The sequence below is a fragment of the Chaetura pelagica genome, unplaced genomic scaffold (genome assembly GCF_000747805.2).
Source record: "Chaetura pelagica isolate M959 unplaced genomic scaffold, ChaPel_1.0 scaffold118, whole genome shotgun sequence".
In the NCBI taxonomy this organism is placed as follows: domain Eukaryota; kingdom Metazoa; phylum Chordata; class Aves; order Apodiformes; family Apodidae; genus Chaetura; species Chaetura pelagica.
Window position 1 is genome coordinate 788176 of NW_009954408.1, and position 12003 is coordinate 800178.

The 12003-nt window shown below is 45.6% G+C and overlaps 1 protein-coding gene across 1 annotated transcript in view; it reads right to left on the reverse strand.

The window, feature by feature from the left end:
• The window catches only part of WASF1 (WAS protein family, member 1), a 55509-nt gene that overhangs the window by 38545 nt on the left and 4961 nt on the right, over positions 1-12003 (reverse strand). The window contains exon 2 of the mRNA XM_010004356.1: positions 4978-5112. Within this exon, the coding sequence (XP_010002658.1) occupies positions 4978-5112 (135 nt within the window). The remainder of the gene's footprint in view (positions 1-4977; positions 5113-12003) is intronic.

Here is a 12003-nt window from a genome sequence, read left to right on the forward strand (position 1 = left end):
ATGCCCAGAATGGCACACACAGGTTCCTCTGCCATCAGGATGCTCTGGACTGGTCACACCAGGTTTAGTAGATGCTAAGCAGACAGTTGGCTTCCCAGAACAGAAACTACTCTGCTTTGGGCTTGTCCCCAACACAAAACCTTCAGATTTTATTAAATATTATAGAATCCTAGAATCATCCTGGTTGGAAGGGACCTTGAAGATCATCAAGTCCAACCATAACCTAAATCCCCCAACCATAACCTGATGAACCCATTGAGTGCTTAAATCCTGTCTCTAAGCACTTTATCTACATTTCTTTTAAACAACTCCAGGGATGGTGACTCCATCACCTCCCTGAGCAGCTGTTCCACTGTCCAACCCCTCTTTGGGCAAAGAAATTCTTTCTAACATCCAATCTAACCCTCCCCTGGTGCAGCTTCAGGCCATTTCCTCTCATCCTGTTGTTATTCACTTGGGAGCAGAGCCCAACTCCCACCTGGCTACCACCCTCCTTCCAGGAGCTGCAGAGGGCAATGAGGTCTCCCCTCAGCCTCCTCTTCTCCAGACTAAACCCCCCCAGCTCCCCCAGCCTCTCCTCACAGGACTTGCTCTCCAGCCCCTTCCCCAGCTCGGTGTCTCCTCTGGACCTGCCCCAGCCCCTCCATGTCCTTCCTGCAGGGAGGGGCCCAGAGCTGCCCCCAGTGCTGGAGCTGCAGCCCCACCAGGGCCAGGACAGGGCACCAGCACCTCCCTGCTCCTGCTGGACACACCATTCCTGACCCAGGGATGGGGTGGGTGTCCTTGCCCACCCGGGCAAACCATGGCTTGTGTTATTGATTAAAGAAAATCCAAAGCAGCCCAAGCAGTGCTTGGATGGTGCAGCTCAACTCCTAGAGGTAAATAAACACAGAGAAGATGCAAATGTGAAAGCAATCATGGCAAGGGGACTCAGAAGCAGCTTGAGATACACAGCGTGTAGAACCTGGGAGCTCTGAGTTAGGGAAGATGTGACTCACCAGCTGCTTCAAGCAGGGAACATGCTGGTGAGTCTCAAAAAATCTGCCAGGCTCCTTAGCAAGTGACATTTTGTCCAGATCTCTCTTCTTATGTGCAAAATACTCATGATGCAAGATCATGGCTTTACCACTGAACCCTTCAGCCCTGGATACACTCACTTAAAACTGATTTGCTTAGTAAATAACTGATAAATTGAATCGAGGGCTGAGAAAATGGGAAGGAAAAGCGTGTAGAGCAGCTGGAACTCAGCCCATCTGCCCACAACTTTGAGGAGTGTGGAGAACTGGCCTCCAAAGGAGTATGTCTCTCACTGTAACAGAGAGGAGTTTATCAATTGGAAGCAAAGCTGGCCCTAAGCCAGGGATGGACCCACCAAAATAATTCAGAAGGCTGTCCTGAATATATAACTTGGTGTTCAGAAAATCCTGATAAACAAACAGGGTGTTTGTGCCCCCAGATGAGGCAGCTTCGACCCCAAACCGGGTTCGGACCGTGACAGGGAGATGCTCCCAAATCCAACATCCAAGTGGAGACATGCCAGGAAAGGTGAGCTGCTGTACAACTTAATTTAACAGTCTTTTTCTTGATTTGGCTTTGGGGGTAAAAATTCTTGTGCATGAATTGACAATAGTGTCATTCTTCACATTAACGTGTCACACACGGACGTTAGGATCCAATTTTCATCCGCTCCCTGTTCTTGACTTAATTACATAGATACATTCAAGTCACCAAATCCCTCTCCAGAGGCTAGAGACCATCAGTGAGCTGTCCCTTACAGTGGGATTTACCAGCCTTTCTTCTAACTCTCAGCATGGGCTGAGTATCCTGACTGGAAAGCTGACCAAGTCCCTCATTTTCACAAGTACACAGACCACCTTCGACAGTAAAATCCTCCCCACTTTGACATTCAAATTAAATCAGGCAGCTCACATGAAAGAACCACTAAATACAAAAATATGCAGATAAACTCCTAGGTTATGAATTCCCCTTCTGCAAGGATACCATTTATTTCTCAGGGACACACAACTGATCTCTAATTCTGAATTACACCAGAGCTCTGCTGGGTATCAGGAGTCACAAAACCTAAAGGAGTTATTTCCTTCAGACCAATCCCAATCTCATTTGTTTTTGTTCTTTCACAGAGATGCTGTAATGGTTCAAAATGAGAAAACACACTGACTATTAAAAAAAAACAACCCAAACAAACCAGAGCTTTTTATTAATTTGGCTCAACCAAAAACATCTCATCAAGCATCTGCATCTTGCTCAATGAATCTGACTTAGGCTCCTTTTGTTCATGCCACTTAGCTTTAAATGAATCTTAATTTCTTCCTCTTGTGTAATACCAGGGACCCAAAGGAACACATTAAATCTTCTATTACTGCCTGCTGGCAAAGAAGCAGCAAAGGAGACTCATTTTACAAGAACAGCCCATTTTACACATCCTGTTGGAACAGAAGTTCTAAAACTTGCTTAATTCTTTGCACAGAAGGTTAAGAAAGGCAAGAAAGGTAAATCCAAATGTTTACCCCACACCTTCATGTATTAACATCCTCCATCTATTTTAGCCCAGATCAGGACTAAAACAAAACTATTTGTGATGCATTTGTATATTTCAAGACCAAAATGGGATACTGAAGGAGAAATATTTTCCTGATCCCTATTTTTTAAGGAAATACAGTATCTAATTTCCCTTGTATTCTTTTTCCTCATTTGGTGACTCATTCTGGGCATACACTTGTGAATGAGTGACACTGGGTATGGATCAAGGAATGGGGACCTGGAGGTTAATAAAAATAATAGAATCATGGAATGGTTTGGGTTGGAAGGGACCCTCAAGATCATCCAGTCCCACCCCCTGCATGGGCAGGGACACCTCCCACCAGCCCAGGCTGCTCCAAGCCCCATCCAACCTGCCCTTCAACACTGCCAGGGATGGGGCAGCCACAGCTTCCCTGGGCAACCTGGGCCAGGCTCTCACCACCCTCACACTCCACAATTCCCTCCTCATGTCTCACCTCAATCTCCCCTCCTCCAGTTTTCATCCATTCCCCCTTGTCCTCTCCCTCCCTGCCCGTGTCCCAAGCCCCTCCCCAGCTTTCCTGGAGCCCCTTCAGGCCCTGGAAGGTGCTCTAAGGTCTCCCTGGAGCCTTCTCTTCTCCAGGCTGAACACCCCAACTCTCCCAGCCTGGCTCCAGAGCAGAGCTACTCCAGCCCTTGGATCATCTCTGTGGCCTCCTCTGGACTCTCTCCAACAGCTCCAATAGTCATCTACAAGTGTTCCTCTGAAGTCCTACCACTCACTGCTATTCTATGGTGCTAGAGACAAAATCAGGGCTCAGTCACACTTTGTCACACTGCACTTGATCAAGAGACCTCTTTTCACCCCTGTGTTCTTTCATCACAGCATCTCACCCCTTCCTTTATCTATACAGTTTAGCAAATGCTGCAGCATCCCCAGCACTGTGAAAAGTTCCTGACCTGGTGCATTTGGGACTCCATGCTATTTAAAAATATTTCTAGCAAGTCTCCAACACCAAAGGGATGGATATTTGGTGCTGAAAACCACAGCCAAACTTGCCAAAAACTATTTACACAGGAAAGCACAATTTCCATTGACAAATTTCCATAAAGCATCCTTAGATGCTTTAACTCTCCTCATTCTCCTGCAATGTGAATGGCTGCCACACTAGATATGTCAGGTCAACATACACCCCACTCTCATTGAAATAAAAAACTAGGTTGTCAAGAGTCAATGCAGAACTGACAGGACCACTCTGGAGTTCTGCAGTTCTTTCAAGATTACAATTGCTGGCAATTTGTTACCAACAAAAAAAGGATATTTGTCTGTATCTAATAATATTAAATGTGGTATTTTTGGGGGAAAAAAACCAACCCAGTGTATGTGTGTGATTTATGCCCAGTTGACAAGAAAATCCCATTAGTGTAAAAACTCCCCCAGACAAGTCATGGTTTTGTGGAAGGAAAATCTGCTCCTTGCTGTGAACAAGTGGCCCTCAAAAGCTGCTCTACAAGTCATGTCATGCAAAATAAAGAATCAACATTTCCTTTAGCATAATTCTGCTATTGGTGACACTTCACCACTGGTGACTAAACACAGCCTGAAGACCATGCTCTTCATCTGACACTTCATTTCTCCTGAACCTCACACAGCAATTCTACCTAGACATTCAGAACTGGCACAGCTTTCTGTGCTTTAGAATTGGTTCCACAACAATCTGAAGTTATTTTCCATGAGGTGATGTTGTTCTCGTTTCTATGTTGTAGCCATATAGTCTACAACACCCTAAAAACCTGTTTGGGGTGACAAGATCCTTCATAGATCCACCTGTGACCAACAGCCACCCAGAAAGGCAAACAGGCTTCTCAGTGTTTCTGTATTGTTCCTGCAGGCATCACGTGCCATTTATATCCCCCATAAATTCTGTCTTCTAGGCATAAGCCAGACTCTGCTGACTTTTGTCTTCTCAGTGCTAACCAATATTCACAGCACTCAGAGCTGTTCAGGAAGAACCCAAGGGGATATATGACATCAGTCAGTGGAGCTGTACAGCTGTAGCCTCCAACACAAAGTCAGGTGGTAACAGGTTAAACGCAAAAACCCTACTGGGGAAAGTGGTTACACCACATGGGAACCAGTAGGAAGGCTGACAAAGAGCATTCACATCATATTACACACGAAGAGCAGTAACACTAACACACGACCCTAGTGAAGTGACACATCCTCTTGTAGCAGTTTTGATGTCAATTCACTGGTAGCAGCTCAGGAGCCACGAAAACCTTGAGCTCAGGAACCTGCCCAAGGCGACAACAGCAACGCGGCGCGGGATGGGAGCCTCCTCCTCGTGATGCTTTGCTCTGCCTTCTCATAAATAGAATTTAAACATCCTTCCATTTCACGTATCAGAGGTGGCTGGTTGAGAAAACAATGAACTCCCAAGGCAGGAGGTAACTTACATTCCTCTTCCTTGGGATCCAGCTGCGTGACGCTGACCGACAGCCGATCTACGCGCTCCTGGAGGGAGTTGACTCGGAAGGAGAAGCTGTGTGCTTCATTGAACAGCTCACCAAAGATATCTTCAGCATATTTACCTAAAATACAGGAGGAAAAAATGAAAAACTCAAGCCTACCACAAAAGCCAGAGGAGTTTGCCTTGAAAAGATTCGTAACTATTTTGTTGAAGTAAATGTAAGAGGCACCTGAAACAGCCCAGACTGCCCGAGCTCATCACAGGTGCTTCAGAAAAGTCAGTCACACTTAAATATTCAATTTGTCATTTATTTATCATAAATGAGATTATTTAAATACGTTACAGAATGGATATTCAGCTGGTATAAATTAATTTAACTATGCTGGTATGCAAGGAACTAGACTGTTAAGTTTCTTGGCTATGTATAGAAGGGGATTCTGACCCTGTACTTGGCTCTCATGAGACCCCACCTGGAGCACTGTGACCAGCTCTGGAGCCCCCAGCACAGGAGGGACATGGGGCTGGTGGAGAGAGTCCAGAGGAGGCCACAGAGATGATCCTTGGGCTGGAGCAGCTCTGCTCTGGAGACAGGCTGGGAGAGTTGGGGGGTTCAGCCTGGAGAAGAGAAGGCTCCAGGGAGACCTTAGAGCAGCTTCCAGTGCCTGAAGGGGCTCCAGGAAAGCTGGGGAGGGGCTTGGGACAAGGGCAGGGAGGGAGAGGACAAGGGGGAATGGATGAAAACTGGAGGAGGGGAGATTGCGGTGAGACATGAGGAGGAAATTGTGGAGTGTGAGGGTGGTGAGAGCCTGGCCCAGGTTGCCCAGGGAAGCTGTGGCTGCCCCATCCCTGGCAGTGTTGAAGGGCAGGCTGGATGGGGCTTGGAGCAACCTGGGCTGGTGGGAGGTGTCCCTGCCCATGCAGGGGGTGGGACTGGGTGGTCTTGAATGTCCTTTCCAACCCAAACCATTCTGTGATTCTATGAAATACTCCTTTAAAGACATGAGGACCAAACAAGCCTGCCAGGCAGTCTGTGGAGCCAACTGGTAATGTAGGTATAGAGGAGCACTCAGAGAAGACAAGACCACTCTGGACAAGCTATTTAACAGCTTCCACTGGTGTCCAGTGAAAGGAACTGGAAAGACTCTCATGCCAGAATTCGTTTTTGTGGGAGGTTCAAAGAAACTAAAGGGTTTAAATAAAAATTAAAAAAACTAAGTCAACAAAATGACCACTAAAATATCAGCAACAATTTGTAAACCTCCTTGAATGAAAGATGTGAAGTACAACAATAAGATTCAAGAATTTTTTCCTGGAACAACTTGAGAGCTACAGGCCTGTCAGAGTAATGTCCAGACAGATTAGTATAAATCATTATGAAGAACTGAATTAGCAGAGACAGGGATGACTTGTTTAAGAAGAGACAACACAGCTCTTGTAAAGTGAAATCTCTGAAGGGTTTAGAAGCACACAGAAGGAGAGCTGGGGTGAAGATGGATTTCCAAGAGAGTTTTGAAAGTCCTTAATCAAAGGTTTTTAGGAAAACTGTGCAGATAGGACATAAAAAAGAAACAACATGGCATGGATAAATAATTCCTCAAAAGGTACAAAACCAGCAGTGTGCCCAGGTGGTCAAGAAGGCCAATGGCATCCTGGCTTGGATCAGGAATAGTGTGGCCAGCAGGACCAAGGAGGTGATGGTGCCCCTGTACTGGCAGTGGTGGGGCTGCACCTTGAGCCCTGTGTCCAGTTTTGGGCACCTCAATACAAGAAAGACATGGAGGGGCTGGAGTGTGTCCAGAGAAGGGCAACGAAGCTGGGGAGGGGTCTTGAGAACAAGAGAGAGGCTGAGGGAGCTGGGGCTGTTGATCCTGGAGAAGAGGAGGCTGAGGGGAGACCTCATCACCCTCTGCAGCTGAGAGGAGGGTGTAAGGAGGTGGGTGCTGGTCTCTTCTCACAAGTAACTGGTGCCAGGACAAGAGGGAATGGCCTCAAGCTGCACCAGGAGAGGTTCAGACTGGACATTAGGAAGGACTTTTTCAGTGAAAGTGTTGGCAGGCACTGGAATGGGCTGCCCAGGGAGGTGGAGGTGTTACCATCCCTGGGTATGTTGAAAAGTCCTCTAGATGTGGTGCTGGGGGACACGGCTCAGGGCTGGGCTTGGGACAGTGGGGTTAATGGTTGGACAAGGTGGTCTTGAAGGTCTTTTCCAACCTCAGTGATTCTGTGATTCTGTGAAACAGAGGATAGGAGTAAATCCTGCAGAGCTGAGAAAGGTGAGTTGTCAGGTTTCTGCACTGGGACCTGTGCTATTCAAAGTATCTGTAAACAACCCAAAAAAAGTGATATTAGAGTTTGCCAAAAATATCAAGTGTTGGAAAAGAAACACACTGAGCAGTAATAAACACCCAGGAACTCCAGGTGGCTGAAGAGGCTTCCATGCCAGAAAGACATGGAGGCTTGGAGATGAGCAGGAGGATGGGACATGCTTGTCCTGCTCTTATTCTTGGGGCATCTCTTGCAGCCACAGTGAGAAGCAGATCAGAGGCACAGCCACCCTCAGACCCTTGGTCTTTAATTACCAGCCCACAGTAAAACAGAGATGGGACATCAGTAAAGTCTACTTAGCTGGTAACTCACCTAACCTAAGACTTTAAAATACATGTCTTGAAACTCTGAAAAGCTGATGTTCTTTAACCTGCATCTGAAGCAAGAGGAATTACTGAACAATGTGATCCACTAAGAGCAAGATTGCTAAACTCCTACTGTAGGTTTACTACAAATTCAATGTGGTGCAGATAATCTATTCAGATGCATTACTCAGTTTTCTTAGACAACTCACATGACATTCAGATATGCAAATTAAAATAAGGTGTAAAATTTCATGTATGTGATATAAAAAGTAAACTGCAGGGCTCTACAAACCAACAACTTCCCTTTCACATGTGCATTTTGAGGCTACTGTTTGTTTGATCTGTATCATTTCATCACCCATTGAACCCATCTACCTCATTAATGAGCTCCAATTGCAAAACAATCTGCCTTAAACCCACCCTCACTGTGTTGCACACAGCCACAAACACTGCACAGGGTCATTTGCCCAAGCTTATCAGCACTAATCCTCAAATGGGAACTAGATGAAAACCAACCTATGGTGTTTGAAGTGGTGTGCCAACCACCTGGGCTCTACCCACTGATCTGGTGGTAGGTTCTTTCTTTAGCCTGAGGTATATTGAACTCAGTGCTTCTTCAAGCAAAGCAAAAGGTTTGCTTTTAGTGAACTGGGCAACTTCCCTTCAAGAGAACACCATGTGTGACCATGCAGGGGTACTCAGCATTGATTATCCACTTTATGTTGCTTGCTCTGTGCTTATTCCAGATGACTAGATCTTCCATTTGGAATGGGTTACAGAAGATACAAGTGAGAACACTGAATAAAGTAGCATGAAAACTCCAATTAAAAAAAAAAACAAACTTGTGAGAAAAAATGACATTAGAAAACAAAGCTGAGGTCATTCCACTTAATGTGTAGGTGGTGGGTGAGAAGAGTAAGGAACCAAAATTAATTCACAGACTCACAGAATGGTTTGGGTTGGAAGGGACCTCCAAGACCCTCCAGTTCCAACCACCTGCATGGGCGGGGACACCTCCCACCAGCCCCGGTTGCTCCAAGCCCCATCCACCCTGCCCTTCAACACTGCCAGGGATGGGGCAGCCACAGCTTCCCTGGGCAACCTGGGCCAGGCTCTCACCACCCTCACACTCCCCCATTCCCTCCTCATGTCTCACCTCAATCTCCCCTCCTCCAGTTTCCATCCATTCCCCCTTGTCCTCTCCCTCCCTGCCCTTGTCCCAAGCCCCTCCCCAGCTTTCCTGGAGCCCCTTCAGGCCCTGGAAGGTGCTCTAAGGTCTCCCTGGAGCCTTCTCTTCTCCAGGCTGAACCCCCCAACTCTCCCAGCCTGGCTCCAGAGCAGAGCTGCTCCAGCCCAAGGATCATCTCTGTGGCCTCCTCTGGACTCTCTCCAGGAGCTCCATGTCCTTGTGCTGAGGGCTCCAGAGCTGGTCACAGTTCTCCAGGTGGAGTACTATTTATTCCAGAGTATTAATGACACTTGAGAAGATGCCCATCATGATGGGACTGCTTGGTGACAAACAATACTCTTGCTCCATGCAAGAACAAGAGCAGTAAAGAGAATGACAGAAGAGAGAGAGAATTAAAAGCCTTAGGATTTTGGTCACAGCTGGATACATAACACCCAATGAGAAAGATGGTTTTGTCTGTTAAATTAAATTACAACATGGACTTCTGCAAATAAATTATTTCAACAACTGGGAAGGGTTTATTTTACTGTAGTTGCAAAACTTGCTTCATTGACCAGATATACACCAAAAATGGTCATTTTCAAAAGGCAAGACATATCCCCTCCAATATCACCTCTTGTTCTTCTCAATCCATCACACTGGCACTTATTTTTATTACGAGAGCACCAGTTTTCTTCATTTAAATAAGAGGGTGCATTATTATTTATTTGTAAATAAGGAACATATTATTCACCTTATTATTCTTCTGGCAACTTTTGCACTTGTCTCCAAGAGCTCTATTCACAATTAACCCTTCAGAGGGAGACAGGGATGCAGGAACAACAGCTCCCTCTGCTCTCAGGCAACGTCCTGTTTTGTGGCAGCCAAATAAATTGTCTTGGAAGGAACGTGTTGTCCTTCCTCCCCCTCAGGAACCTGGGTGTGTTTTGAGAGCTTCTTTTGAACAATTCTTTTCCTGACATTTAAAACAGACCTATGAGCTGAAATTAGACTAACAGCTAGAGCTACTGGCTGGAAACAGAATACAAATCATGCTGCTCACTGCTTTCCTCATTTTTTAATATGAAACCCACCAAGACATGTGTCATCCACTCCTGTTCACTACCATGGCAGTAAGTGGACAATGGCTTCTAAAATATGGAAAAGAAAAGACTGATCAGTTTTACAGTTCTCCTCTTTCACCATTTGCTCCTCTCAGTTTTGTTTTTCTCCCCATAACTTCTACTTTGGGTTTGTTTGGCTTTGTTTTTTAGCTTTTACTTGTGTAATTGATTTAATATGTTGAAACTAAATAAAATAGATTCTTTGTATTTCTGTGCATAGTACCCTTTCACCATTTGCTCCTCTCAGTTTTGTTTTTCTCCCCATAACTTCTTAAACATTTTTCCAGCCTTGCCTGCTGTGCTCAAATTGATCATTTCTAACTGTCCAAGGCACCAATAAAAAAGGACACAAAGGTGACAAGAAATGTTATTTTCCTCTTGATCTGGGGGGACTGGGCACGTAGCAGATGAACTACAATAACCACATCAAGTTCTGAACCTTATTTCAAGCTAATTAAACCAAGTGTGGCAAAGAGGTGGCTTGGAAGCCTCAATCCATTGTGTTGGCCAAACTCCTAGAAGCACCCAAACATGCTGCAGGACCAGGGCATGAACAGACAGTCCCCTCAAACCTCTGGTCCTTAAATTCACCTGAACTACAACATCCTCTGTGCTGTGACCTTTGGCACACCTTGAGGAAGGGGCACTTAAATTAATATTACAACACTAGCTCAGTTACCATCAGATTTAGCTACAGGCTCTCAGAGAAGGAGTGGGAAGAAGTCACTTCTTTGCTATCCTTTGCATTTTTAAAGAAAAAGAGTTCCTACCCCTCCCAACTGGAATGATATTTTTTTAACAGATATTAAATATATCATGAGATCATTACATGCCATGTAGAACGAGGTGCTACATAATTTAACTTCTTATTATCAAATGTGATTTTAATATTAAAACACTAAACACGTTGATATAGTGGAACATTCAAACCTCAAAATATCATCACACTTTAAAAACAAGTTTGGCAATTTGTTTTTTTACAAAAAATGGGAGAAATTGAAAAAATATCAGAAAGAATAAACTAAGAAGCCAGCCTGTCACCCACCTGTGTTCTAGAATTCCTTGACTCCTATCATTTCAATCCCCATTCACACACTAAACTATATTTGTACCCAGTACATTTTCTCAAAAATCAAAGCACACAGAACAAAAGCAGCCATAAAACCTGGCTCAGGTCCTGCTGCACCATCCCTTCCCAATGTACCTACACGGTACAAAACTCCATTATTCACCACTGAACAGTCCCTCCCTACCCACCACTGTGCATACATCAGAAAATTGTCTTTCAAGGTAATTAGTTACCACTGAAGCTGCTAATAATACATAACCAGGGTCCCTTTATAAAGCCAAACAAGAAAGCTCTTCTAAGTGTATTAATATATTTCTCCTCCTCCACTAATTCTGACACACAATTTACCATCCCCGTTGCCTGTTGATTGAGCTTCACAGCTTCACTACAATAATTTTATTTAATTGAATATCTTAGCAAAAATCAAGGTATAGCTGAGTTTCACTTGAAACCCTAGGCTTGATTCTCAGCAGGATCATTTGTATCTGAAAGAGGGGAGATTGAGGTGAGACATGAGGAGGAAATTGTGGAGTGTGAGGGTGGTGAGAGCCTGGCCCAGGTTGCCCAGGGAAGCTGTGGCTGCCCCATCCCTGGGGGTGTTGAAGGGCAGGTTGGATGGGGCTTGGAGCAACCTGGGCTGGTGGGAGGTGTCCCTGCCCATGCAGGGGGGTGGGACTGGATGGTCTTTAAGGTCCCTTCCAACCCAAACCAGTCTATGATTCTATGATCTCACAGCTCAGTGGTGAGGAGAGGGACTGGAAACCAGGAGACTGAAATGTCCCCCAGGCTCAGAGAGAAGAACCTTGAACACCGTGAACACTGCCAGGGATGGGGCAGCCACAGCTTCCCTGGGCAACCTGGGCCAGGCTCTCACCACCCTCACACTCCAGAATTTCCTCCTCATGTCTCACCTCAATCTCCCCTCCTCCAGTTTTCATCCATTCCCCCTTGTCCTCTCCCTCCTTGCCCTTGTCCCAAGCCCCTCCCCAGCTTTCCTGGAGCCCCTTCAGGCACTGGAAGG